This window comes from Cryptomeria japonica, chromosome 5, assembly GCF_030272615.1.
Source record: "Cryptomeria japonica chromosome 5, Sugi_1.0, whole genome shotgun sequence".
NCBI lineage: Eukaryota > Viridiplantae > Streptophyta > Pinopsida > Cupressales > Cupressaceae > Cryptomeria > Cryptomeria japonica.
The window spans coordinates 799,343,181-799,369,611 of NC_081409.1; the positions used below are offsets into that span (position 1 = coordinate 799,343,181).

At 39.6% G+C, this 26,431-nt stretch overlaps 1 protein-coding gene across 1 annotated transcript in view; it reads left to right on the forward strand.

Moving 5' to 3' along the window:
- The first annotated feature begins 446 nt into the window (after nucleotides 1-446).
- LOC131075587 (putative F-box protein At5g39460) overlaps nucleotides 447-26,431 on the forward strand; it is a 170,531-nt gene continuing 144,546 nt past the window's right edge. Inside the window, exon 1 of the mRNA XM_058012439.2 lies at nucleotides 447-969. Within this exon, the coding sequence (XP_057868422.1) occupies nucleotides 646-969 (324 nt within the window). The 5' untranslated portion in view covers nucleotides 447-645. The remainder of the gene's footprint in view (nucleotides 970-26,431) is intronic.

A 26,431-nucleotide genomic window follows, 5' to 3' on the forward strand; every position in this document is an offset into this window, starting at 1 on the left:
ATAGTATGAGTACTATTATATACATCATGGTAGTCATTTCAAGTTAATATGAAACTAAATTTTTGTCAAAATAAAATTAACTTTAAATTTATTTTGTCTCCTTAAATGATATTTCTAACGTTACTCAATTTCTAATCTCTTGTTTACTTATCCACCTAATATTTTATTTCGTCCACATACTCTTTTTTTGTTAGTCCAAGGTATCCCAATGACCCAACATCTCGTCCTCGACACATACTCTTTATCATTCAACTTTTCTCTACAATTATTTTATGCTTCCTATTGTATATTCTTTTTAAATAATTTAACAACCAAATCAAAACCAATATTTCCAATAAAGAAGTATTTGTCCCCAACCAAGAAAATAAATCATGAAAGAGACGTTTTAATTTTTAAACTGCTTCTTATTAAATACTTTTATCTCTCTTTTAACTTCTTTTGTGACCTGTTTCGGCACGAGCCTTTGTTTCACCTTCATCCTAGAGAGACACTCGCAAAAGGACATCCCAAATGGGTGTCGTTGCCTTACTTTAACAGATCCTTTCTTTTCATTGAAAACAATACAATTTATTTCATGTTTTGCATATCACAGAGGTGATTCTGTCTTCTCCAAGATTGCCAGAACTCTCCTCTTTTCTGATCAACATGACAGTCGCGGAAGCTGACGACATGTCTCACCTTCTGAAACTTCCAGAAGAACTAATTGTGTGCATACTGAATAAACTCGGTTATGAAAATTTGATCACTGTTGGATTTGTGAGCAAATCCCTTTATCATTTGGCCTCAATGGATATACTATGGAGGAACTTCTGCCTTGAGTGGGAGGGAATCATAAAATTGGATGAATGGAGGAGGGAGCTGAATTCAGGGAGGGCTCTGTTCAGATTGCTCAGGTCTTTTCAGAAATTGATTGGGTTATGGAGTTCTACAGAGCTTTATCCCAGAGGTGGGATCCTCCACATTAATTGGGTATGTATAAAAATCTATTTGTCACCACGGTTTTTCTTTTAATTCTTATATGCCCCGGACTTGCCATGCATATCGTTGCCTATCTTTTTGATCCCTCCGAAGAAGCGAGTTTAGTTAAAACAGCAGTTCTGAGCAAAATTAAAAGGAACATCTAACCTCAAGAAAGAAACTGGAGACCACAAGATAGTTTCATAGCTCGTGTCAATTGGATGTTTTATGCACATTAGATCCTAGTTATTGAAAACGATACAACTTATTTCATGTTTTGCATATAGAAACCACAGAGATAATACTGTATTCTCCAAGATTTCTAGAACTCTTTTCTTTTCTGATCAACATGACAGTCGCAGAAGCCGAAGATATATATCATCTTCTGAATTTTCCATTGGAAGTAATTGTCTGCATACTGAATAAATTCGGTTATGAAAGTTTGATTACGTTAGATTTGTGTGCAAATCTATTTACCATTTAGCCTCAATCGAGGAACCTCTGCCTTGAGTGGGAATCATAAGAGTGGATGAATGGAGAAGAGACATGAATTCAGGGAAGGCTCTGTTCGGATTGCTCAGGTCTTTTCAGAAATTAATTAGGGTATGGAGTGCCACAGAGCTTTATCCCAGAGGTGGGATTCTCCACATTAATTGGGGTATGTATAAAAATTTATTTGTCACCACGCTTTTTCTTTTAATTCTTGAAGGCCCTCGACTTGCCATAGCAGATCGGTGCCTATCTTAGAAGCGAGTTTAGTTAAAACAGGAGAATCTCTCAGCAAACTTAAAAGGATAACATCTATCTTCAAGAAAGAAACTGTGATACTTAAAGATTAGTTTTATAGCTCTTGTGGCAAATGGCTGTATTGTGTAGATTAGAGCCTAGTTATTGCTCAACGGTCCATAAATTCTTTGGTCCCATGGACATTATTAAAAAATTTCATTTCATTTCACCAGGCCTCTCACACAGTTTCTATTAGAATATTGTAATGTTCTTTAATGGTCATCTTAGTCGTCTTTAATTTATTTAGTTAGTTTCTGTCATCTTAGTTGTCTTTAGTTTATTTAGTTAGTTTCTATTTTCAGCTTTAGTTTACGATTGTTTCTTTTAGAAACATCGTCTCTTGTAAATTCTTTATATAGAGCTCTCGCTCTATTGTTTCATAACATCGAATATTTTAACATGGTATCAGAGCCGGTTTGAGCCTATCTCCCTCATGGGAGGGCTCAGGATTATGGGAAGGCTTTTATGGTTCTCTGTTTTGTTGCGGATTTGCAAAGGTGGGTTTTTCAAACCCATGAAGGGTTTTGACCCGTCTTCTAGGCAAAGATCGTGTAGGATTTTTGCATGCAGAATTTCGTGGGCTCTTTTGGAGCTATTATTCAATTTTTTTGTGAGTTCGTAGATCTGTGTTAGTGGACAATTTAGGTGCTGCATTTGAAGATCGTGGAGGTTTTCTTATGTTTTTTCGTGCACACAAATTTTTGGTTTATGTTCGCGACTATGGTGTTTCAGATCTGCAACCCGCATTTGTATTCTGCATTCTGTGACCTAGGGTTTCAGATCCTGTGTACCTGCAGTCTAGGGCTATGTGGAGTCAGGCCTTGTTCGATGTCATCATCTCCTTGCAAAAATGCGACTAGGGCATGCAATCTGCCTCATTTATTTTGCTGGCAGGTAGTGCATTCCTTGACATAGCGTAGGACATTGTTTTTTAATCCTTTCCAATTGAACCTTTCTCTTACCTGACGATACGTTTTGAAATACCTAGGATGCCCTACTAAAGGAATATCATGCATAGATTGGAGAATTCTTTCTTTTAGCTTCGATCCTGGAGTTAAATAAATTCTGTCTTTGTAATAAATAACATCATTAACAATTTTATATTTATCATCCTGTATGTTACCATCTAGCAAATCACATGCAAAATAATCTTTTGAATACTCGACTAGCAATAAAGATTTCCAATCAGCTGTTACGACCGATAACGCATTGATTCCAGGCCTTCTAGATAAAGCAACAGCAACAACATTATTTTTACCTTTTACATATTCAATCTCAAAGTCATAAGCTTGAATTTTACTGATCCACTTTTGTTGCCTGTCATTTAAATCTTTCTGTCCCAAGAAATATCTCAGACTGTTATGGTCAGTTTTCACCACTAATCTGCTACCAACCAAGTATTGTCTAAATTTTGTCAAAGCATGCATGATTGCCAACATTTCTTTATCATAGATAGAATATAATTTCTCAAGTTTATTAAGTTTCCTGCTTTCATAAACTAGAGGGTGTTTGTTTTACATTAAAACTGCCCCTATTCCATCACCAGAAGCATCACATTCCAACACAAAAGGCTGATTAAAATCTGGAAGAGCAAGTACTGGACAAGAACTCATTACCTCTTTAAGTTTCTCAAATACCTGTTGAGCTTCCTTAGTCCATCTGAATGCCCCCCTTTTTGGTTAGATCTGTCAAGGGTGCCCCATGCTGTGAAAAACCTTTGACAAACCTCCTGTAATAACTGCATAAACCAAAGAATCCCCTTAATTCTGAAAGGTTCCGTGGTGGTGGCCAATCCAAAATGGCTCTCATCTTTTCTTGATGAACCTGTACCCCTGTTGCACTGATCATACGCCCTAAATACAAAATTTCAGTCATTTCGAATTCACATTTAGACACCTTTGCATATAGTGATTGTGATTCCATAATCCCAAGGACTATATCAATATGTCTCAAATGTTCTTCCCAAGTTTTGCTATAAATCAATATATCATCGAAGAATACTAGCAAATATTTCCTTAACTGTTTGTTAAAAATATGATTCATACAGGACTGAAATGTTGCCAGAGCATTAGTTAGACCAAACGGCATAACTAAGAATTCATAATGACCATAATGACAACGGAAAACAGTTTTATGAATGTCTTGTTCTCTTAACTTAATCTGGTGATACCCTGATCTCAAATCAATCTTAGAAAAATAAATAGCACCATGCAATTCATCTAACAATTCATCAATTTGAGGAATTGGATACCTGTTTTTGATTGTTTTCTTGTTAAGAGCTCTATAATCAATACACATTCGAAGAGTTCCATCTTTCTTTTTGACCAATACTACAGATGATGCAAAAGGACTAGAACTAGGTCTGATGTGCCCCATATCCAATAATTCCTTAATTGCTTTTTCTATTTCATCCTTGAATGTTTTAGGGTGTCTGTAATGAGTAGTAATTACTGGTTTAGCACCTTCTTCTAATTCAATAGTATGTTCAAAACCTCTATCAGGTGGGACTCCTGGGGGAATATCATTAAAAACCAAATGATGTGAATCTAATACTGTTAACAAATCAGCTTGATAAGGTTTAGATTCAAAACCTGATACCTTGTTGGAGATTAAACATTGTGCTGACCATGCCACATCCCCATGTCTGAAAATAGCTTCCATTCTTTTCGCACTGACGATCCTGGGACCACTATTAGACATACCACGAAGGACTACCTTCTTATCATCAATTTTAAAAGAGAATTCCATTCTTTTAAAACTCTGTGTGTATTCATCTAATGTTTCCATCCATTGTATGCCCAAGACCACATTAGTGTCAGCTAAATCGATCACATAGAAATCATCAGTAACAGTGTAATTGCCAAGAGTAATATTCAATTTAGGAACTTTATGAGTGCTAGACAAATTAGTTCCACCTGCTTCTTTAACATCAAATCCTTCATGTGTTTCAGTTTGCAAACCACATTTTTCCACAAGTGCTGCATCTATAAAGTTATGTGTAGAACCACTATCAAGCATAACAATTACACGCTGTCCATTCAAAACTCCTCTAACTCTGAAAATATTATAATGTGGGGTTCTTGTCATGGATGCTATTACTCCTTCTCTTTGTTTGGTACCTATTTCTGACTCAGTGTTCTGTGGTGCTCATTCTATGTTAGGATCAACATTCTCATCATCCTCACTGTCAGACATAACCTCAATATAATGAATTTTTCCCTTCCCCAAACATCTGTGTCCAGGCTGCCATGCTTCCCTACAACTGAAACATAGTTTTTTCCTTCTGAGCTCTTCTCTTTCCTCTTTATCTAGCCTGTTTTTTGGGAAGTCATCTTTGTTGAAAGGTTGTTTGTCTTTTTCTGGTTTAGGAGATGGTCCTTTGTTAAAAACTTTTCCTTTTGAAGATGGTTCCAATTCTCTTGCTCTTTTGAGAGCTGTTTGTAAAGTTAGGGGGTTTAAGGATTTAACCGACCCTTTGAGGGAATTAGACAATCCATCTATAAATATCACAATCTTGTGTCTTTCTGAGATTTCAGTCACTAAGACAGCCAATTTTTCGAATTCAGAAATATATTGTCCAACAGTTCCAGTTTCCTTAAGCTTAGTCAATTCTTTAAGATGTAATTTAGGATCTTTAGAATCAAACCTATCAATAAGTTTCTTAGTGAACTCAACATAAGTACCTATCAAATTATGACCGAAGGTTATTTGTCCATGATGCCACCATTCATGTGCTACACCGTCAAGATGTAACACAACATATTTAATTGCTTCTTCTTCCATCATAGGGTTTAATTGGAAGTATGTATCTAATTTTTGCACCCAAGCCCGAGTAGTTGTCTTACCTGAACCATCAAAATAAGGAATGGACATTTTTCCAATTTTTCTTTGTAATTCACTGTTATTTCCCCACTGTCCTCTTGGCCTATGTTTCATTTTGACATCAAAATATTCTCTAAATGTCATTGACGATCTGAATTCTTCACCGGAACCTAACCAATCTTGATGTATTTCTTCGTGTATTTCTCTTATTGTAGGTTCATTTTCAGGTGGCTGGTTTCGAGCAGTAAATGTAGGCATAAATGGTCTAGCTGTTCCCGTTCTTTCTGGCTGATTATTAACTGATTGTTCATCTCTACCCCCATTGTTTCCCCCATTATTGTGATGTTGATTATTCTGTCTCCCATTATTTTGGTGCTGATTTATATTATTGGCCATAAACTGGGTCATCAAGTTGGTCATTCTATTAACGTTATTTTGCATATCCCGCTGACTTCTGATCAGTGCAGCCAATAAATCCCTATTATTATCTGGGTCTCCCATGTTAGTTTCAAAGATAATTTCTTCGTCAATTTCTGTGTGGCTATCCTCAATTTCAAACGAAATAGACGTACTACTCTGTGTTGAAGGAGAGTTTGTAAATCTGTTTTGACGGGCCCTAGTACTTTGAAAATTATAATTTCCTTGGTGCATTAATTTTTTTTCTGAAATACCCTACAGGCTGGCAGGATTCAAAGCTCTGATACGACTGTCAAATTCCCTACTAAGGACCGTTTGCAAAGGAGCAGTTTATACAAAGATACAATTTTACTTATTTATAGGTGAAATGCCAATGAACTTAATTAAGCAATGCAACCCGTATAATCCAAACTTCATTTCATTTTTTTATTGATTTTCATAACAAGTATTGTACAGACATTTATAGAGAGTTTATAATGCAAAATAGAGCACCTGTAGATTATCCGCAACTGTCAATGTCTCCTTTTGTGGTTGGCTACCTTCAAGGAGTTTTGGAACTCCCCTGTGATGCAAGTTATCAACGGCTTCAGCATCAAGTATTTACCGAATGAAGTTTTCGGCTTGTTGCAATTCCATCCCAACTTCCACTCACCACACAAAGACATATAACATCACGCACCCGATATCGGGTCTCTCCGTTCACTATGGAATAATGGATGTGCAGCCGTCGACTCCGTTAATTGGTGTTCACGTGCCGAGTGCGTCTTCCACCTTCAATCTCCTAGGCCCCACGGTAATGCATAGAAATCCTTTTCACTACGAAAGATCTCTGAATACATGGCAATGAAATGCACGACAATATGTGGGTCGCCTGAGAGCCACGATAATGTCTAGAATTGCGAACCTTTTCACCAAGGTTGATGGACGGAATACATGGCAGCGCACAGATAGAGTTCCTGATAATGCATTGGTTTCTTCACGGTAATTACAGTTTGCACAGAACTTGCGGGTCTTTCCTTCAAGGATGATGGGCGTATCTGTGTGTGATGCTTGTCCGAGTCTACCTCTAATGCCGACTTCCCTTACGAACAATGTGATGGAAAACACGCCTCTGTGACTCAATTCTTTGATTCCAATAGGCCAAAGCAAGGCTGGCAAAAGGAATTATCTTCCACTGTTGATATCCCGTGGATCATCAATCTTCACTGGGTTACTTTCATAAATAAAATCTGCCTTTCTCCTTATTTGCCAAGCTTATTTATAAGATACAAACAGGTAAAAGTCCCTTAAGGAACCAACTCCCGTAGATTAAAACATTAAAGAATAGTTAAGCAACCAATATTCAACGTTAATCTTTATTAAAAAGAATTATTATAATATATCATGCCAAAATGATATAATATTAAGGAAGTTCACTTTATTAAAATCAAACTAGGCTTAATTTGACGGTGACTTTGATGGGGACATTACAGTTAGTGGCAAGCTCATGCCGCAGAATGTTCTGAGAAGAAGGTGGCAGCCTTTTCTGTTTTTCTCTGGGTAGTTAGAACGATGACATGATCATTAAGGGAGGTTAATAGAATATTGTAATGTTCTTTAATGGTCGTCTTAGTCGTCTTTAATTTATTTAGTTAGTTTCTTTCATCTTAGTCGTCTTTAGTTTATTTAGTTAGTTTCTATTTTCAGCTTTAGTTTATGATTGTTTCTTTTAGACACATTGTCTCTTGTAAATTCTTTATATAGAGCTCTCGCTCTATTGTTTCATAACATCGAATATTTTAACAGTTTCAACAGGTCTCATGGAATTGAAAACATCACATGAACATAGAAAACACTTAAACAAACACAATGAAAAAGAAGCCAATGACTGAACATGAGGGATAACCTGAAGAAACCTCAATTTGGGTGGAAAACTCCACCAAGAGAGTTAATTGCTTCTCATGGCCACTAATGAATCCAGTTAAGTACACTGTTGTGAGTCTCTTACATGATCAATCAAGTTTCAAACATGAAAACAAGACTTGTATAACCTACGATGTAGTTTGTTCCTCCTAATACTCTATTCAATTGTGACATTCACTGACAATTCTGAAACTATAAGAGAAAAATATGAGTGCCAACTCTTGCAACATCGTCAAGTTTGCTCGTCATATACTTTCACACATTCTATTGGCTCTCAAACATAAAAACCAATGCATAGAAGTCGACGAGAATTGTCAAAACTCAAAACACTTACATACCTTGTGTTGCTTTTGACAAAATCGCTGATTTTGCTAAGGGTGAATCTGTCATGTCTTGCCCAAAATTACGGCTTTATAAATACAAGTCGCAGCACTGAAAACATGAACAACTAAAATATGAAAGTCGACCTTGATTAAAATGATGATTAGGGCTGACTAGGGGAATAAATAAATAAAAAGTTAGCAATAATTAATTAAATTAAGGCCGACCAGGTATTAGGGAAAAAATTAAATTAAATTAATATCATTTCAGTGCTGGCCAACTTGTCTAAATTGGCAAACAAAACAAGTTTATATACCTGGCTGACCAGCATATGAATAAGGGCAGGCAGCGATAACTCTTAATATATATAGCAGCGATCTCACATAATGATTCCAACGAGTTATGCCCATATTAATAAATTAATTAAACACCAAAGGGTGCAATTCACACAAGGTTCCAGCGGTTCATTTAGAAAAGACACCGTTGTCACAAAAGCTTGCACCCTTGCTGAGCTATCAACTCGACAACCTTGTGAAACATGGAAACAACCCCGAAGTATGGGACCTTGCGCAAGGGGGTTGAATCTCTAGAGAAGGCCGATTTCCTTCTCAATCCAGGTGCAGGTGTTGAACCAACTCAACACTTCAAATCTTACTTCTAAGCCCATCCTAACAGCTTGCAGAGGAAAAGGGAAGAGAGAAATGCTTAAAATGAAAGGAGGTGATGCACCAAGATAAGAGATGTTTTTCTCCCCACCCAAAATGGCACAAAGAATCAACTGAAATGCCCAGGAGATGCACAAACTCCAGTTGTATGAATGACCTCAACACACGTATGGAGGTTAGAACTCGTTGAATGTCAAGAGGGGAGAAGGTTTCCCACAAGTCACACTCAGAAATAAATTAACACAACATATATGAGAGAAGAGCCACAAAACATACACCTATGATGAAGGTAAGGAAACATACACATCATGCATAAGTTGAAGGAAGGCAAGAATGATACTTTCAATTCATTCAAAGGCTAATGGCCAAACTTATAGTTGAAGAAATGCAAAATATATAAGTCTTTAAGAGAAGTGAAAGAGCATAGAATAGCTCAAGCCAGCAAGAAGAGAACCCTTTACAATGAGGCCTAACAACCTTATATAGAAAACTGGTTGCAAGAGTTGTTGGAGCATTTAAAACCTTGAGTGTTTATCACACCATCTAGAAGTGTTGCAAGCCGGAAGGAATTTGGGAAGACTTCGGAAGCACAAGTTGCCGAACCGGGGAAGACTAAGGAAGGAACTGGAAAAGGGGCTAAGGAACGAACTTTGGAACCTCAGGGTTCCGGAATTCCGGGGGAGAGGGAAAAAGGTAAGGAAGGAACTTCGGAATCTCGGGACTCTGGAGTTCCAAGGAAGAGGAAGGAGACTTAGCAAAGGAACTTTGGAACCTTGGGGTTCTGGGGAACTGGAAAAGGGGCTAAGGAAGGAAATTCTGAAGCTCGAGGTTTCGGAGTTTCGGAGGAGAGGGAAAAGGCTAAGGAAGGAACTTCGGAACCTCAGGGTTCCAGAGTTGGGGAAGAGAGAAAAGGCAGCAAAGGAAGGAACTTCGGAACCTTGGGGTTCCGGAGTTCCGGGGAAGAGAGAAAAGGCTAAGGAAGGAACTTCCTCTAGACAAGACAACACTTCACACTTCATAATTCCACTGCTTTTCTCCTTCATCAACTGGGGTAGTGCCGGTCCAGGGATCGTATCTTTGATCGGTTCTCACCGATGGACCAAGGGTGTCATAAAATGACAACATTTTTGGCGATCTCTGTGGGATGCTTGCCTGCTAAGCCTGAAGTCTAGAAGCCTTGAGCATCCATTGGGCACTGAGTCATTGAAAAGACCCAAAACATGTGTGCACCATCACTTGGAGGGAAACTGGAAACTAGAGCGCACACTCTCTTAAGGAGGATGCGGCAGGTGCACAAGCACTTATGAAAGCAAAACAACCTCTAGTCTAATATTTACATAGTCATCAACACCCTTTTTAGAAGCAAGGCTTGAGATGAATCCCATTCATTGGGATTGGAAGAACTTCGCCATCAAGCCTGGAGAGATGAAATGCATTGGCCTCCTTGCAACTAGTGATGACATATGGACCACTCTAGATAGCATCAAATTTGGAGTGTCGTCCAACTTTGGCTCTGTCTGCATCCCACTTTAGAACTAGATCTCCCTCTTTGAAGGCCCTATTAGTAGCCTTTTTGGTCAAAAACTCTCTTGACCTGTTCTTGATGAGTCTCAAGTGTATGTATAGCCTGACCACTAACCTCCTCCAACTCCATCAGCTCAGCTAGCCTTACTGTCATAACATCATTCTCTGTCAATTCCAGTTGATGTGCTAGTTCAAGAGAGGGTAACTCTAGGGAAGTTGGGAGTCTTGCTTCCTTCTTATATACCAGCATGAAAGGGGAGTTACTGATCACCCTCTTGGGTGTGATTTTGTTAGCCCATAAGGCTGTCCTCAACTTAGTATGCCATGCCCTCTGGTTGTCTTCAATCATCCTTTTAATTATCCTGATGAGGTTCTTGTTGGAAGATTAAGCTAAGCCATTACCTTGAGGGTAATAATTGGATGACGTCTTCAAGTATACACCATGCTTCACTGCCCAAGACCTGATTTGGGTTCCAAGGAATGCCTTGGCATTATTTGATATGATGGTGGAGGGGACACTGATTCTTGTCACAATTCCATCAAGGAATTCCAATACTGAGGCCTCAGTGGCATCCCTCAATGCAATTGCCTCTGTCCACCTAGGGAAGTAATCTATTGCGGCCAAGATCCACTTGTGGCCAGCACTAGAGGGTGGATTTATCATGCCAATGAAGTCTAAACCCCATTGTGCGAATGGTTGATCTGCTCGGATGGGGTGAAGAGGTAGGGCAACTAGTCTTTGATTTCCAGAGAAGAAAGCACATTTCTTGCAATTCTTCACCCATCTATGTGAGTCATTGAATAAGGATGGCTAGTAATAACCAACCCTCATTATTTTGATAGCTGTAGTCCTTGCAGAGAAGTGACCCCCTGAAGAGCCATCATGAAATTCTTCTAACAATCTGCTGACTTGATTTTGCTCGATACATCAATAAGACTCCATTAGAGTCTCTTCGAAAAAGGGTGCCATCCACTAAGACATAGGGGATGGACTGCAACCCGAAATTCCTTCTTTTGGTCCTGTCCAAACCTTGGGGGTATCTACCTTCCATTAAGAAGGTGGTCATGTCACTTACCCAATTGAATTGAGTGTTGTTGCTAGTTGGTTGATCCTCCTGTAACACAAGGGCAACCTTTGAAGTAGTCTCATAAGATGAGACAAGCTGTTCACATAGGCCCTTGCCTCTTACAAGCTTGGTGATCTTGATGCTGATGTCGTATTCCATGACCTTGGTTATCCACCTAACCCTCTTCTCACTGATGTCCTTGTTTAGAAGGAAATCCTTGACACTTGCATGTGGAACTAAGAGTTGGATCCTGTTGTTAGACAACATGTGTCTGAACTTCTTCAACGCCCTTACCACAGTGAGGACCTGCTTCTCTACATAGCTATACTTAAGCTCATGGTACTTTAACCCCTCACTAAAGAAAGCAATAGGTTGCTCCAAATTATCATCATTCAGCTGTGTTTGAACAGCTGAGATGCTGGATTCTCCTCCGAAGGTATAGAGGACAAAATCCCTTTCATAGTTAGGGTTGACAAGGGTAGGGGCCCGAGCAATTGCTTGTTTAATCTCTTCAAAACTGGCCCTCCCCTCCTTGGTCCAATTGGAAACCAACTTTTTCTTCAACATGGAGGTGAGGGGTTTTACCATGGTGGTGTTGTGACCATTTCACACATCGCACCATCAAAATGGGGACCCCCTCTTGTTTTTGGGTCTTGCTTTCTCTTTGCTTGGCTTTTCTCTGCTTGTTAGTTGTTCTGAGTGAGTTAGTGGTGGCCTAAGTTTGGTAAGTTAGGGTTTCCTTCGTTGAAGCTTGCCTAGGGTTTCTTTTAGGGCCAAATTTGACCTAAGCTTGGGGAAGTCATTTTTTCTCTACTTAGAACCCTGACGTAATTTTAGCAGGATCTTGCCTTAGAAAGATGGAGAATGTATATTTTGCAAAGAGGTTTTGAAGAGTTTGAGTTAGGATGAGTCAAGGTTGTGAGTTGTTAGGCCAGAGTCTTGTCTTCTATTGAGTCAGAGTCAATTGGATGAAGCAAGTGATCGAAGAGTAGGCACGAAAGATGAATGCTAGCATGAGAAAGCTTGGAAGGATGTAATTATAAGAGATTGGCTTGAAAATTTGAGAAAAGGTTAAGGATTTGAGCTCAAAGAAGAATTTCGCTCCTGATCCTTCTAAAGGGTCCAGAGCGAATTTCCTAATATCTCCTTTTCTGGTCCTAATTTGCATAGAAAACCTTGTCCTTATGGCGGTATGAAGAGAGCATTGATGTTTGCAACAATGAGAAGTGATGAAAAGTGAGGAATTTGAACATAATTGCAAATTTCGCTCCTGACCCTTCCAAAGGGTCTAGAGCGAAATCCTCCTAATACCCTAATTCTTCACCAAAGTCATTGAATGGTTGGGCAAATTTGCAAGATTATGGAAGGAAAAGGATCAGAGATCAAGTTTAAGACAAAGCCAAGTGAATGGAAGGAAAAGGATCAGAGATCAAGTTTAAGACAAAGCCAAGTGAAAAGGAGGTGAATTAAGCCTAGAAGAGCAATTTCGCTCCTGACCCTTCCAAAGGGTCCAGAGCGAATTTCTTCATAAGGCCTTTTACCTTGCTCAAACCTATGAACTAATCCATTCCTAAGCATTCTTGAAGGCAAATAACTTGTTTTTTAATGAGGAAAAGTTGAAAATGAAGTCAATGATGGAAAATTGAGCCTAAAACATCAATTTCGCTCCTAACCCTCCCAAAGGGTCGAGAGCAAAATTCTTGGGAAACCTTATTTCCTCACTAAAACCTTGAAATGAACACCACTGTGAGAGCAAGTTGACTTGATGGTGATAGAAGGAGGTTTGACAAGTTAAATTCAAGGCAAAGAAAGGAGAAAAGAAGTGTGAAATGAGCTTAAAGACAAATTTCGCTCCTGACCCTTCCAAAGGGTCCAGAGCGAAATTTCTTAAAAATACTATTTTCCTCCTTGTTCAAACCAAGAACCTTATCCCTATGGCGTAGTAGAGGAATGATTGATGCATATTTGTCTTACAAGGAGAATTGGAGCAAAGGAAATGATGGAATTAAGACTAAATTGCAAATTTCGCTCGCTCCTGACCCTTCTAAAGGGTCGAGAGCAAAATTTTTTCAAGCTCCTGACCCTTCTAGAGGGTCCAGAGCGAAATTTTCTATAACCCCTATTTGCTCCTTGTTGAGATCAAGATCTTGATTCCTAAGGCATGGTTGGGAAAGAATTGATATGTACTTGCCTTTGAAAGGTGATTTAAGGCAATGAAGTGATGAAAATTGACCTAAAATGCAAGTTTTGCTCCTGACCCTTCCAAAGGGTCCAGAGCGAAATCCTTAACTAGACTCTCTATTTTTGCCTAATGGACTAAAAGGACATTGTTTTGAGCTAAATAGATGGCGAATTGACTTGGTTATGGTAAAAAGAGATTGGATAAGTCAAGTTTGAGGTAAGTTGAGAGGAAAAGAAGTGTGAATTGAGAGCCTAAGGAAGAATTTCGCTCCTAACCCTTCCAAAGGGTCAAAGCGAAATTCCTAAAAACTTGTATTTTGCTCATGTTCGAGATCAAGATCTTGATTCCTAAGGCATTGTTGGGAGATAATTGTTAAGTTTTGCCTTGAGAAGTGATTTAGAGCCAAGAAAATGATAGAATTGAGGCTAAATCACAAATTTCGCTCCTGACCCTTCCAAAGGGTCCAAAGTGAAATCCTAAGATAGCCCAATTTCTTGCCAAAACATTTTGAAGTAGATGTCACTTTGAGGGTAGATGACCTAGATTGAGATGGGGAGAGGACCTAAAAACCAAGCTTAGAAGTAAAGTTGAAGGAAATGGTGAAGCTTTGAGTGCAGATAACTTTTTCGCTCCTGACCCTCCCAAAGGGTCCAAATCGAAATTCCCAATAGGGCTTGTTCTTCCAAGGATACACAAGCGAATTTCTTCAGAACACCTTATTCCTCACCTAAATCGCTCATCAAACCTTATTTTGAGCAACTAGGGAAAATTCGCCTGATTCAAGCACTTGTTAAATTCAAAACTTCATAAAATTCACCCTTTGGCGCCAAAACAATTTTTTTATTTTATTTAAGCAAAGTCAGCCAGCTCAAGAAGGAATTAACAAATTTTTTATTGAAGTCGGCCTTTTAGAGGAGGGGTGAAAGCGCTTATAAAGGAAGGTAAATCTTAAAATCATTAGTCATTCAATCAAACATTCTTCCTTGGAGCGAATTTGAAGAGCAGGCTTGGAGAAGCGAATTCCAGCAGATAGAGGGCAAATTTCAGGTTTGAGAAGGTGAAAGACATATCATATAAAGGCAGATCAAGGCAGATTTAACCTTCTTAATCTCAGACCTGATCCTCTCAAGGACAATTTAGAAGATCAGCAATCCTTTGAAGGTGAATTTGAGGTGTAGACCTGAAGCTTTTAGTAGAACAAACTTCTTTGAACAACATTTTGGAAAGAGTTGAATTCAATAGAAAGGCATTATTTTTCCCCTCTTTTCAGGTTCATTCGTTTTAAGGCTCAAAGATCAAGATTAAGGTATGTGCAATCTGATTTATTTGAAGAAGTTTTAATGAAGATCTGATTCAGTTCAATATCAATTATTTTGAGAAGTTAAGTCTTCATTATTTAGATTGATTCATTTGTAATTTCAATTTGTAAATTTCAAAGCTTATTCATTTAAGTTCAAATTGAAGTTCAATCGTTTATTTAAATTTTTTTTTTTTAAGGTCTTCAATTGCCTATCTTTGTGACCATACCTAAAACCTAACCTAACCCCTTTTTTTAGGTAACAAATGGCGGCCCCCAAGTAAAGTGGATTCTCTACCCGACAAGCACTCATTAAAGAAGATCAAAAAAATTGACAGCCACAATCATTGACAGAGAGGGTATTGAGTACCCAATAGGGTTTGTTGTCGTGACAGGAACATGGCTTAGGAGATACCCTATCAAGAATTCTGAATGCAGCAATATTGGAGACACCAACTTAGGAAACTTCAATGTGAAGAAGTTTCGAGAAGCACCCTACATCGGCAAGCAATCACCCATAGCCAAGAAGATAATTGAGAGTGGGATCATCAAGGCCATAGGCTTCCCTCCCACAGTCAGATGTCATGAGCTAATGATTGAATGTGCTAGGCACTATGATTCGCGTTCGAGGACAATTGTAGCCAAAGATGGGACTATCCTCGCCTATCTCTCAGAAGGAGCTATAAGTGAAGCTTTTCAGCTTCTAGAATAGAGAGATATGATCTACAAGAGCCTAGAAGGAGCCAAGTCTATCTACGAAGATGATCTTGATACCTGTCTAAATTTCATCAATAAGAATTGGTTACTCAAGAGTAGGCCTCACCTAAATAAGATACCAAATACACCTCACAGAATTGATTTCCAAGAAGAATTCAGAGACTTGATAACTATGCTTAATCGAATTGTAGGTGCTTCCCAAGCCTTCTTTTTCGACAGATGGATGTTCTTCTTTATACAAGTGATCCTTCAAGGGAAAGGAATGTTCAACTGGGCCAGGATTATTAGTAACAACCTAGATGTGCAGTTGAGAAGGCTAGTCTCTACTAAGCCATTCCACATGAGTTCATATGCTATATATTCTTTAGCCAGATGCTTTGAATATGCAGGACTACCACACAGGGGAGTTGTTGGGAGAGGACCCGGAGAGATAAGAGTATGTGATTCTTATGCTCAATTGCATCATCCACCTAAGAATTTCTACAAACTAGTCAACGATACTTTCACAATGCATATCACCAAGACACTACAAGGAGGAATTCACCAAAGATTGTCTCCAGAAGCACAAGAGCTCGTGAAGAAACATGGTGCATGGTTCATTCAATTTCCCAAATTCACCTACATTAGGATACATGGATGTCCTTCACCTCCTTATATGTTGCCAAGTTATCCAACAGATTGGATAGTACTACTTGAAGTGACTGGACAGCTGACAGCTTGTGCTAAGGCATCAAGACATAAGCATGGGAATGGTATCCCTATACCTATTTCACTTGGAAATTCAATTGAAGTATGTCCTAATTCTTAAGCAGCTGAAGATGCAGAAAAGGAGCTATCTCTCTACTCATTCACATCTTTTGCCTCGAGAGGAAATTTTGATCCTAATGGTCATATGAAAGAAACAATTGGGAAGAAGTACAAGCATGTATTTCAAGTAGAGGACTCTGGATGGATGTTCAGGTTGATGTAGAGGTAAAAAGAAGATGCACTCTCAATTGCCCTTAGATCTAATCAGGAAATGCAAAGTTTATAGAGTAGCAGATCAAGCACAAGACAGTGGCAGATATCTTCAATCTTCCTATGAGAAAGAAGAAAAAGAAATGAAGATTGATTGGGATGAGCAAGAGGTCGCAGACTTAAGAGCATTGATGGATCCAGTCTTGAGTTGTACTCGCAGATGGGTGGATGTCCAACATCAAAAGTTGAAGGAACAAAACATAGCTATGACGTTCAGCTTAGAAACAAGAACAGAAGGAGAGGCGAGTGCAAGTGAGAACACTTCTCATTCTAAGGGGTCGAAGAGAAAGGAGGGACTTGAAAAGAGAGAATCATCCAAGAAGAGACAAAAGGTGAATCCTGATCATCCCTCAAGTGCTTCTTCTAGGCATGAAAAGGAGATAAGTCAAGGAGAGGATCAAAGAGAGGAGGTGTATGAGATAGACGAGTCTATAGAATCCACAATATAGAATGAAAAACAAGACAAAGGAAGGACACCTCAACACTCATCAAGTTAGTCTCTCCCTCTCCAAGTTGTTGTTAATGAGCAACAAAGAGAAAGAAATGATGATGAAGCAACATCTCCTTTTAGAGGCGAGAAGCCATTGCCTGAGGAAGTGCAAGTAAGAGAAGGAAAGTCTTCCATTCTAGATTGGCTTAGAGAAAGACTGATGAGGGTAGTTGTGGTTGAAGATGAGGAGCAAGTATTTGATTTGGAAAGCCTTCTAGGCAATTCTCAAGAGGAGATTGAAAAGAAGAAAGCTACAAAGATGTCAAAGGTAATCAGAGATGATACAGGATCCAGAAAGATACAGATAGCTACACCAGCAGTGGACAAGTATGATGATGAGATCATGGTAGAAGAATATGATTTAGAGACATTTGATCTTGGCCCACTTACCTCCGCGCAAGCCATGGAAGATGTGACTGATTCAGTGAGGGCAGTTAATGATAAACTAAAAGAAGAAATAGAAAAGAATAAAAGGTTGGAAAAGGAGATTAATGCTTGGAGGAATTATTTTAGCCACCTTAATCAGCCATTAAGGTGACAGGATCTAGTAGTCTCACCCTTGCAGGCACTCCCTCTTGAGTCAGTAAATCAGGTAGAAAAGATGAAGAACTTAGCCCGACTCATGGATACATGGATTGATAGATCCTACATGGTAGCTAAGGAATTTGTCGGAAGAATGATGAAAACAGTCCACAGTGCCATCCAAGTCCTTGAGATCATTCATAATCTAGAGGTAACCGTCTATGCATTCACTCACACTAGAGACATTGTCATCCTAGTATTACAAGTGGTAAGAACGACATCAAGACAGGTTTTGGCACAAGGAAGGATAATTGATGGAGGAACTCATAATCTCCTACAATGGTCAACTTTGCTCCAAATGAAGGAAGTTCTATTCAAGGACATAAGTAGTAGGTGCAGCCGAGTTGAGGACACTATCCATCCTGTAGACATCTAAAAATGGTCAATGCTTGCGGAGTCATACTTTAACATTTGCGTATTGCCTTATTTTAGGGTTTTTGCGTCGCATTAACATTTCTTCTATGTTGCGCACTTGGTCTTTATCATTTGCGAGCATCGAGTCCTCCTTCTGCATTCCTCATTTTTATCGCTTTCGAATTAGGGTTTTGTCCTCTTGTCAATCTTGTCATTTTGCGATTGATTCGTCATCGATCCTTGTCCTCTTGTCAATCTTATCATCTTGCGATTGTTTCGCCATCGGTCCTTGTCAATCTCGTCATTTTGCGATCGACTCGTCATCGATCCTTGTCAACTTGTCAATCTTGTCATTTTGTGATTGATTTGTCATCGATCGTTGTTCTTTTCAATCGTGTCAATTTGGATCAATTAGTCATTGTTCCTCGTCAATTGGCGCTTATCAATTGGTCTCTTTATCAATCTTGGTCAATTTATCAGTCAAATCATTTATCAGCATTGGTCCTTTGTCAGTTAGAATCATGATTAAATCGACCCTACATCAATTATCTTTTGTCAAGACCTAATTGTCGTCCTTGCATTTCTAATTCATCTTCTAGGGTTTTATGATTTATTCATTTAATCTTGTTTGTCATTTTGCCTCTAGGTTAAATAATTTATTTATTTATCCTAAGTCTTCTTGTCACAATTAAATATTTATTTAATTGGCTAATTAATTCCCCCTCTTTTTGTGAATTAATTAATGAATGAAAAGTTATTAATTAATTCACCTAAATTTCCACTTCATTTTCTAATTTGCTAAATTCAATTTCCACCTAATCAATTCCTCTTTAGTCTCTCCCTATTTTTGTGCTTCGGTGGAAGCATGAATTTCTCATGCGTCATACCATTGGCATAGCAAGATGTCATAGGCTTTTAGTCCTCTAACCTTTGCATTGGCAATATGTTATAATTCATGACATAGAAGGTGTCATAACCTTCTTCCTTCAACTCAATTTTGCCATTTTTGAAATCAATTGCCTCTAATATCAATTTCATGCTAATCTTGTCCTCTCTCCAATTTGTCTATAAATTGGATGAGTTTCTTCAATCAAAGGAGAGCAATCTAATCACATTTTTCAGAGAATCAATCACACTTCTAGTATCCTTACGCTATCATCCCATCTTGTCAATCTTGCTTTCATATTATGCTTATGCACTTGTAGGTGAGATCCACAAACAAAGCAATTTGAAGGAGAAAGAAGGATAATGGAGAATCGTGAAGGAGATATTCGCATTTGTAATGGTTTGCATTTGATTTGAATGTCTTGTTTTCATATCTCTGTTGAATGTTTTTAGGATTTCTTATCATTGCAATCTAGTTTTCGTGATTGAGCTAGTTTAATGTTTATATTGCTTTTGTAGCGTCCTAAAATTGCGACACTTGCAATTTCGACTGCATTTGGGTCTTCACGATGGCGACACAACACTGAACCTAAATGGAGACCCCGAAACTTGTTTACGACATCAAAAACTGCATATTTCTGCACTGTGGCCTGATCCTTCCTTGCACCCTGCTGTCTCGGGAGGTGGGACCATGGCGCCTAGCGCCCTGGGCCTTTAGGACCATGGCACCCAGCGCCCTGGTCCCCCAGGACCCTGGCGCCCAGCGCCCTGGTCCCTGGCCCTATTTTGGGCTCAGTCTCTTATGGGGCAGCGGGTCTTTAAGTTTGCAATTCGGAAAACAATGCTTCTAGGTCGGCCTAAGGTCGGAAAAATTAGTCTTTTAACCCTAATTGACAAGTATATAAACTACATTTCCTCTCCCATTTTGGGGAGGAAGGACATGTGTGTACAAGAGGCGGAAGCGCTAGGCAAACATTCGAACATTCAAGCATTCAAGCATTCTTTCAAGCAATTGAGCATTCTAAGTCTCCATTCAAGGCTAAGTGTTGCATTCAAGACAAGGATTCAACCATTGAAGAGGAGATCACATACAACATACAACATCATTACACCTTCGCATGTAAGAATACAAACATTCTTACAACAAGGTATCAGTACTGGTTTACATTACAAACATTTACATTTACAGCATTCTCATTTCTTGGTTAATTCCAAAACTGGGGTTTGACCTAAAGGCAAACCCCTAATCCCTAACCCCCCAATTGTCCTCTCTTTTCTGTGTGTAGGTTGTAGGTACGCGGCTGTAATTGAAGATTTGGAATCCTTGTGCAGAGACGAACAGATCCCCCTTCGTTTCGCGGATTTTTCGGAGGACCGTGTGCACGCCGGGCGCCATCGTCCCATCAACTTTCGCTCAAATTTGCAAGATAGCGTCGTCTCGACATTTTACTGCTAATTCCAGGTCCGCAGCTTCATCCCATATTCCTATCTCTGTTTATAAGCGAATCTTTCTTACTTTACATGCATTCCTCGTTCAATCCTTCTATCTACGTTCTTTACAAAAGAGGATAGCCTTGCTGTCTTAACCCTTGAAACTCATTCAGAATCCAATCTTGCATTGTGTGGGATTGGATCTTGTGGGTTTCAACCCCTCTTTTGAATGTAAAGTCTCTCCTAAGTGAAAACCGTCAATCCTAGTGACCTCCTTTCTCTCCTTGGAGTGGGGGGAACACCTGGGGTTCGATTTTCCGCTTTACAGCTTTGATGATTTCCAAATTCCTATCTACACATCCTATTCAGGGTAAGGTGTTTGATGTACTGTGTACAATCCTTGATAGAAGGATAGAGATTGAAACAAATGTGGATGTCCAAGAATTGGAGGACAGGATCAAGGTCATCTTTTCATCTTTTGTAGAGAGGAAGACATAATCACAAAAGAGCAGCGAGATCAGATGTATACTACTATGTTCTTGATTGAGAAAACAAAAGAATTGGAGCACGGATGGGAGATGACTCTTCTTTCGGCCTTTGATGAGGTCCTTCACTTGGAAGAGTGAATGAAGAACCTGCCTGAAATTCCCATTGCAGAGGTTGACGATATTACGCCCAGATTCATTGAATATGCCAGAAAAGAACAAGGAAAAGGGAACAAAATTCTAGATGAGAAGTTGTTATGAAATGATGTGGCGATTCAATCCCTATTGGATGATGCTTCCTCGTTATTTGTGCCAATTTCTATTGTCTATGTTATGATAAGGCTTATCTAATTAGGGTTATTTTTGTAACAAACCCTAATTAGGGTTTAGGTGTCAAAATCTCAGCCCTTGATCTTCTTTAAATCTGGGCCATTCATTGTATTTGAGAATGCTATATAAGCTCTCACTCATTTCATTTGTGGGTTAAGGGTTAAAAGGAATAAGTTTATTAGCAATAGAGAAGAAGAGTAGTTATACAAATTTGGTGACGAGAGAAAGTTGAACAATTGTTGTTATATTTTGCTATGAGATCAATGAAATATTGAAGTTATGGTGTATTGCCATCTTTGTGGCCTCTTATGTGGTTGTTCATCTTCTTGAAATCACTCTTATTGAAGATAGTATTTAGATGTTAGAGTTAGATTGAGTGATAAATGCTATGTTTGATCTTTTAGTGAAGCTCATAGTCCAAACCACTAGCCTCTTACTGATTGTAAGTGTGCCCTGTGTGGTCAACTGGAGATATTGAAATTGTTTAGGGTTCAATCATTATTTGAATACTGATATGTATCCTATTGATAGTATCTATGTTCATTAATGATTCAAATATCTTTGAATTCCCTTAGAAGATCGCACCAATTTCAGTAGAGTTGTTCTATGACAATACTGAAATTGGTAGAGTTTCACTAAGATCGCTCCCCATTTAGTCATTCTTAGGCTTAGTTTAACATAGCCCTCTCGAATCCCTTATCTTTTGTCTTTTTTGAAACATCAGTCAGTATTAGGAAAATCCAGTTCCTCATTGACAAAGTAGTCCCAAGAACCAGCTTTCATAGAAAATATGTAAGTTCCCTTAATGAAACAACAAACACAATGAACACTGGTGCTTATCCACAAGTAGAGAACCTACATATTAGAACCTTGGAGTTGCCTCGATTGATCCTTAGGCGAATTCTTCAGCATTCGGGGAAGCTTTGTTCAAGAGAGGATAAGGTACCTTTGGGTATTTTATTCTGTGTTTGGTCGTGGTACCTTTGGGTATTTTATTCTGTGTTTGGTCGTGTATAAAAGACACATCAATAGGTGGCAAGGTTGGTAATGAACCTCCTCACAAAGTTGATCCTACCAAGGAAACTTTGCAATCCCTTCTTGTGATTGGGGAGTGGAAGAGTTAGAGTAGCTTCCACTTGCTTTGGATCAATGGTCAAGCCATCTTTGGATACATTGTGTCCTAGCAATCTTCCTTGATCAGTAGCAAATACACACTTAGTAGGGTTCAAGGACACACCATACTCCTTGCATTTCATGAACACTTGCTCAAGATGACCAAGATGGTCAGTTGCATGCTTTGAATAAACAATTATGTCGTCAAGGTATATAAGCACAAACTTTGCTAATACCCCCTTGAAAGCCATGTCCATTGCTCTTTGGAACGTGGCACCTGCATTGGTTAGCCCAAGCATCTTACAATAAGCATAGGTACCCCACTTAGTAGTAAATGCAGTCTTGCATTGGTCTGATTCTTGGACTAAAATTTGATTGTAGCCTGAATACCCATCCAAGAATGAAAATCTTTCTGAGCCACTGACCTTTTGGAGAATCTGCTCCATGGAGGGAAGGGGATAATGATCCTTGAGGGAGGCTCTATTGAGGTCCCTAAAGTCTACACGTAGTCTGATTTCCCCATTCTTCTTCCTTACAGGGACAAGGTTGGCCAACCAGGAGGAGTGCTTGATAGGGAAGATGATATTGGCTTCTATGAGCTTGGTCAACTCCTTCCTCATTAGAGGCTCAATCTTGGGGTTTATTTGCCTCTACTTTTCTCTAATTGGCTTTGCATCCGGGTTTAGCTCTATAGTATGTTGGGCTAAGCTAGGGTCAAAACCTTCCAAATCTTCATAGGTCCAAGCAACTATGTCATCATATTTTTGACAAAGCTCAACAAAGGCCTCTTGTTCGATTGAGGAATGTACCTTGCCCAAGTTTAGATACCTACCCTCGGCAACAACAACTGGCTTGTAATCATCCTTCTTTGCAACCAAATTCATCTTCTTCTTCAATTGATCATCCGAGTTGAAAATGCCCTCCAAGGTAACTAGACCTTTAGGCCACTTGTTGGAGTTGAGCTGCATGATTTGATCTCCATACTGGTCTTGCAACTTAGACTGATTTTTAGCAGAAAATTCTGCTTCATTTTGCAAGAAATTAACAATCTGCTGATCACTTTCGAACACTTGCCAATTTGCCTGATTGTCTGGGACAATAGGCCTCACAACAAGCCTGATGTGTTGTTCCCTCTCGCTTGCAACATGCGCTGGTATGTCGAATTGAGCATCAACTGCTGCAAACCTATCAGCATGCTTGTTCTAACTTCTAGGAATACTTTGGATGTTGAAGGCCTCAAATCCTTCAATCAAATCTCAAACCTTGTGTTTGTATGATTTGAGTAGGTTGTTCTTTGTTATACTTTGAGCTCAGATGTGAATAACAACCAATTCGCTATCTCCAAATACTTGCAAAGATCCGATCTTTCTGTTTTGTGCAAGTTGGAGGCCTTGGATCAAGGCTTCATACTCAACAACATTGTTGGTGCAACCAAATTGAAGCTTAAAAGAGAAGAAATTTTCTCTTGCTCAAGAGAAACAAGCATCACACCAGCGCCTGCACCGTTTCTGTTTCTCTAACCATCAAAAAACATGCTCCATAACCCCTCTGAATCTCCTCGTGTCTTGATGAGGTTGGGGATAGGAGTATCCTCCTCATGGATACAATAGGTACCAAGCCCAGTCTCTTCAGTCTCAGCTAATGGATCAAACTGAAAAGCATTGGCCCATTCGTCCAACAAACAATCAAGGACCTCTTACAAAAGAGTAGTAGGCTCACGAACAGTGCACTCCTCCCCCTCTTCGTGCAAAGTGCAATTCATGTTTATAGGGCTGGGTGTGTAGGGCCCAATGTGGTTTTGCGCAATGGGCTCTGCCCTTATGGTAACCTTGGTACCATACCTTGTTCGAAATAACATGTGGGACCAATCAGAAGATAGGTACCCACCTATCTTGGCGGTGAATTCTCTAGATAGGCAGATGGCAAAGAAGGTAGGGAGGTTAATGATTGATACGTCTTGCAAGACAGTGCAACCAACGCATGCATGCAAGGTTAACTTCAAATTTTTAACAACCCCCACTGTCTTAATAGAAGTGCCATCCAATTGGACCACCCCTTTAGTCACAGGTTCATATTCTATGCCAAGAAGATCAACTACCTTCTTAGGCATGACTGAGCTACTAGTTCCTGAATCTATCATGCAGTTGTGAACTAAGTTATCTCCTATGATTAAAGAGAGATAGAAGGGGGGAGGCTTGCTGATCTTTCTTGAATCTTCCTCCTCCATGGGTTGCACCAAACTGGTGGAGACTACCTTTCTGTTGACTACTGCCTCATCACCTGACTGGTTGATGTCCTTCAGTGCCTCCTTAAGTAAATCCCTTTGGGATGGGATGGAAAGGGCCTCCCACATAGTGACATTGAGGTTGGCCTTCTTCATCTGATCTACTATATTGAAAGGAACACCAGCTGATTTAAGAGGCCCCTTTGAGGCTACGGGGTCTACCTTTGCTCCTTGGATGACTAGGGTCTCCCCCTGCCTCTTGCTCCCTTGCATGGTATTTTGGCTTTTATCTTGGACAGCTATATTGGGCGTTGGAGCTTGGGCTGATGTTGAAGGTGAGGTGGCTTCCATAACTCTCTTCTTTGACCTTGTATATTGCAGCATAGACTCACCATTTGTTTGGTTCATACCATAGAATTCTACCTTCTGCCAATTGACAAAGGTAGAATCCCATTGCAAGTAAGCCTGAGTGCCAACACTAGGCTGATTTGGGTCATATTGCTGGCCAGAGGTGGTTGGCTCATCTTGCACCACTAAAGTTTGGACAAATGCTCCATTTTGGCATGCACCTTGGTTATGTGGCTAATTGCATTGTTGACACCAATCTTGCTCCCGGGCGAGGTTGTTTTGCATTGGAACCATTGCTTTTGAGTTGCTTGCAGCTATGGGGTTCACACTATTTAAAGGCCTGATGTTGCTCCATTGGTTTTGCCCTTGAAAGGGTGGCCTATTCTATTGATAGTTTTGATTTTGTGCTTGATAAGGTCTGCTATGCTGGGCTTGTTGCCTCTTTAGTGTCACCAACTCAATGCTAAAGCTTTGTAATAGAGTCTTGACTTCATGGAGCTCATTAGAGGATGTGGATGGTTGACTTGCGGGCACCATGGGGATAGGGGCCAAGGTAGGTTGTTGAGTAGGAGCTTCTGGGAAGAGAGGCATTGGAGGCCTTGGAGCTATCTTCCCAACCTGTATCAAACAATTTTCTGCCCTTATGGCTATGTCATATGCACCCGGTAGAGAGGCTCCACCCATTGATTGTATCATGACAGCTATATCGTTGTTGAGAGCTCTCAGATAATACAAGAAGGCATGATTTGGAGATGGCTTCACTAGAGCAGGAATTCTATTCCATGTCTTATGGAATCTGAAAATGAAATCTCCCATGAACTCATGAGGTGCCCTCTTAATTGTAGTCAACTGCTCCACAAGTGATAGATGATCACTTTTGTCCTCGAAATGGTTGCACAACCTCTCCCCCAATTCATCCCAATTGTGAATGGAGCTAGATGGCAGCCCTCTATACCACTGCAAAGCTTTTCCTTTCAAGGATGTGGCTAAGAGTCTGACAACAACATCATCCTGAGTGACATTATGGACGGAGCAGATGTTCGCAATGTCTTGATTGTGCTCAATGGGGGTGTTAGCTGTTTTACCAGTGAAGTATGGTATACTCTTTAATGCAGCCATTGGTATATCATTCCATTGAGTCAAAATAAGAGGACTCCCCCCATTGAAGGTAACAAAAACCTAATTTCTGGCTATGTGAAACAATGGTCTATTGATATGAGTGGTGGAAGCCCTTGACCGTAATGGTCTTGTAAATGGAGGGATAGAACGAGACCTGGGAGATGGAGTGTTTACAACCCTGACCCCCCCAACTGGTGACAATGAAGGTCTACCTCTCCGCCCTCTAGAGCCTGAAGATGAGAGTTCTTCAAATTGGAAACTACCTCTAGAAGACGCCCTTGTATGAATTTTGGGCATGAAATCCGGAGTTGCAACAAGTCATGAACAAGCAGTGGTTTTGTGAGCAGAGACTTCGGAACCTCTGGGTTTCGGAGTTAAGGACCTAAGCACTTCGGA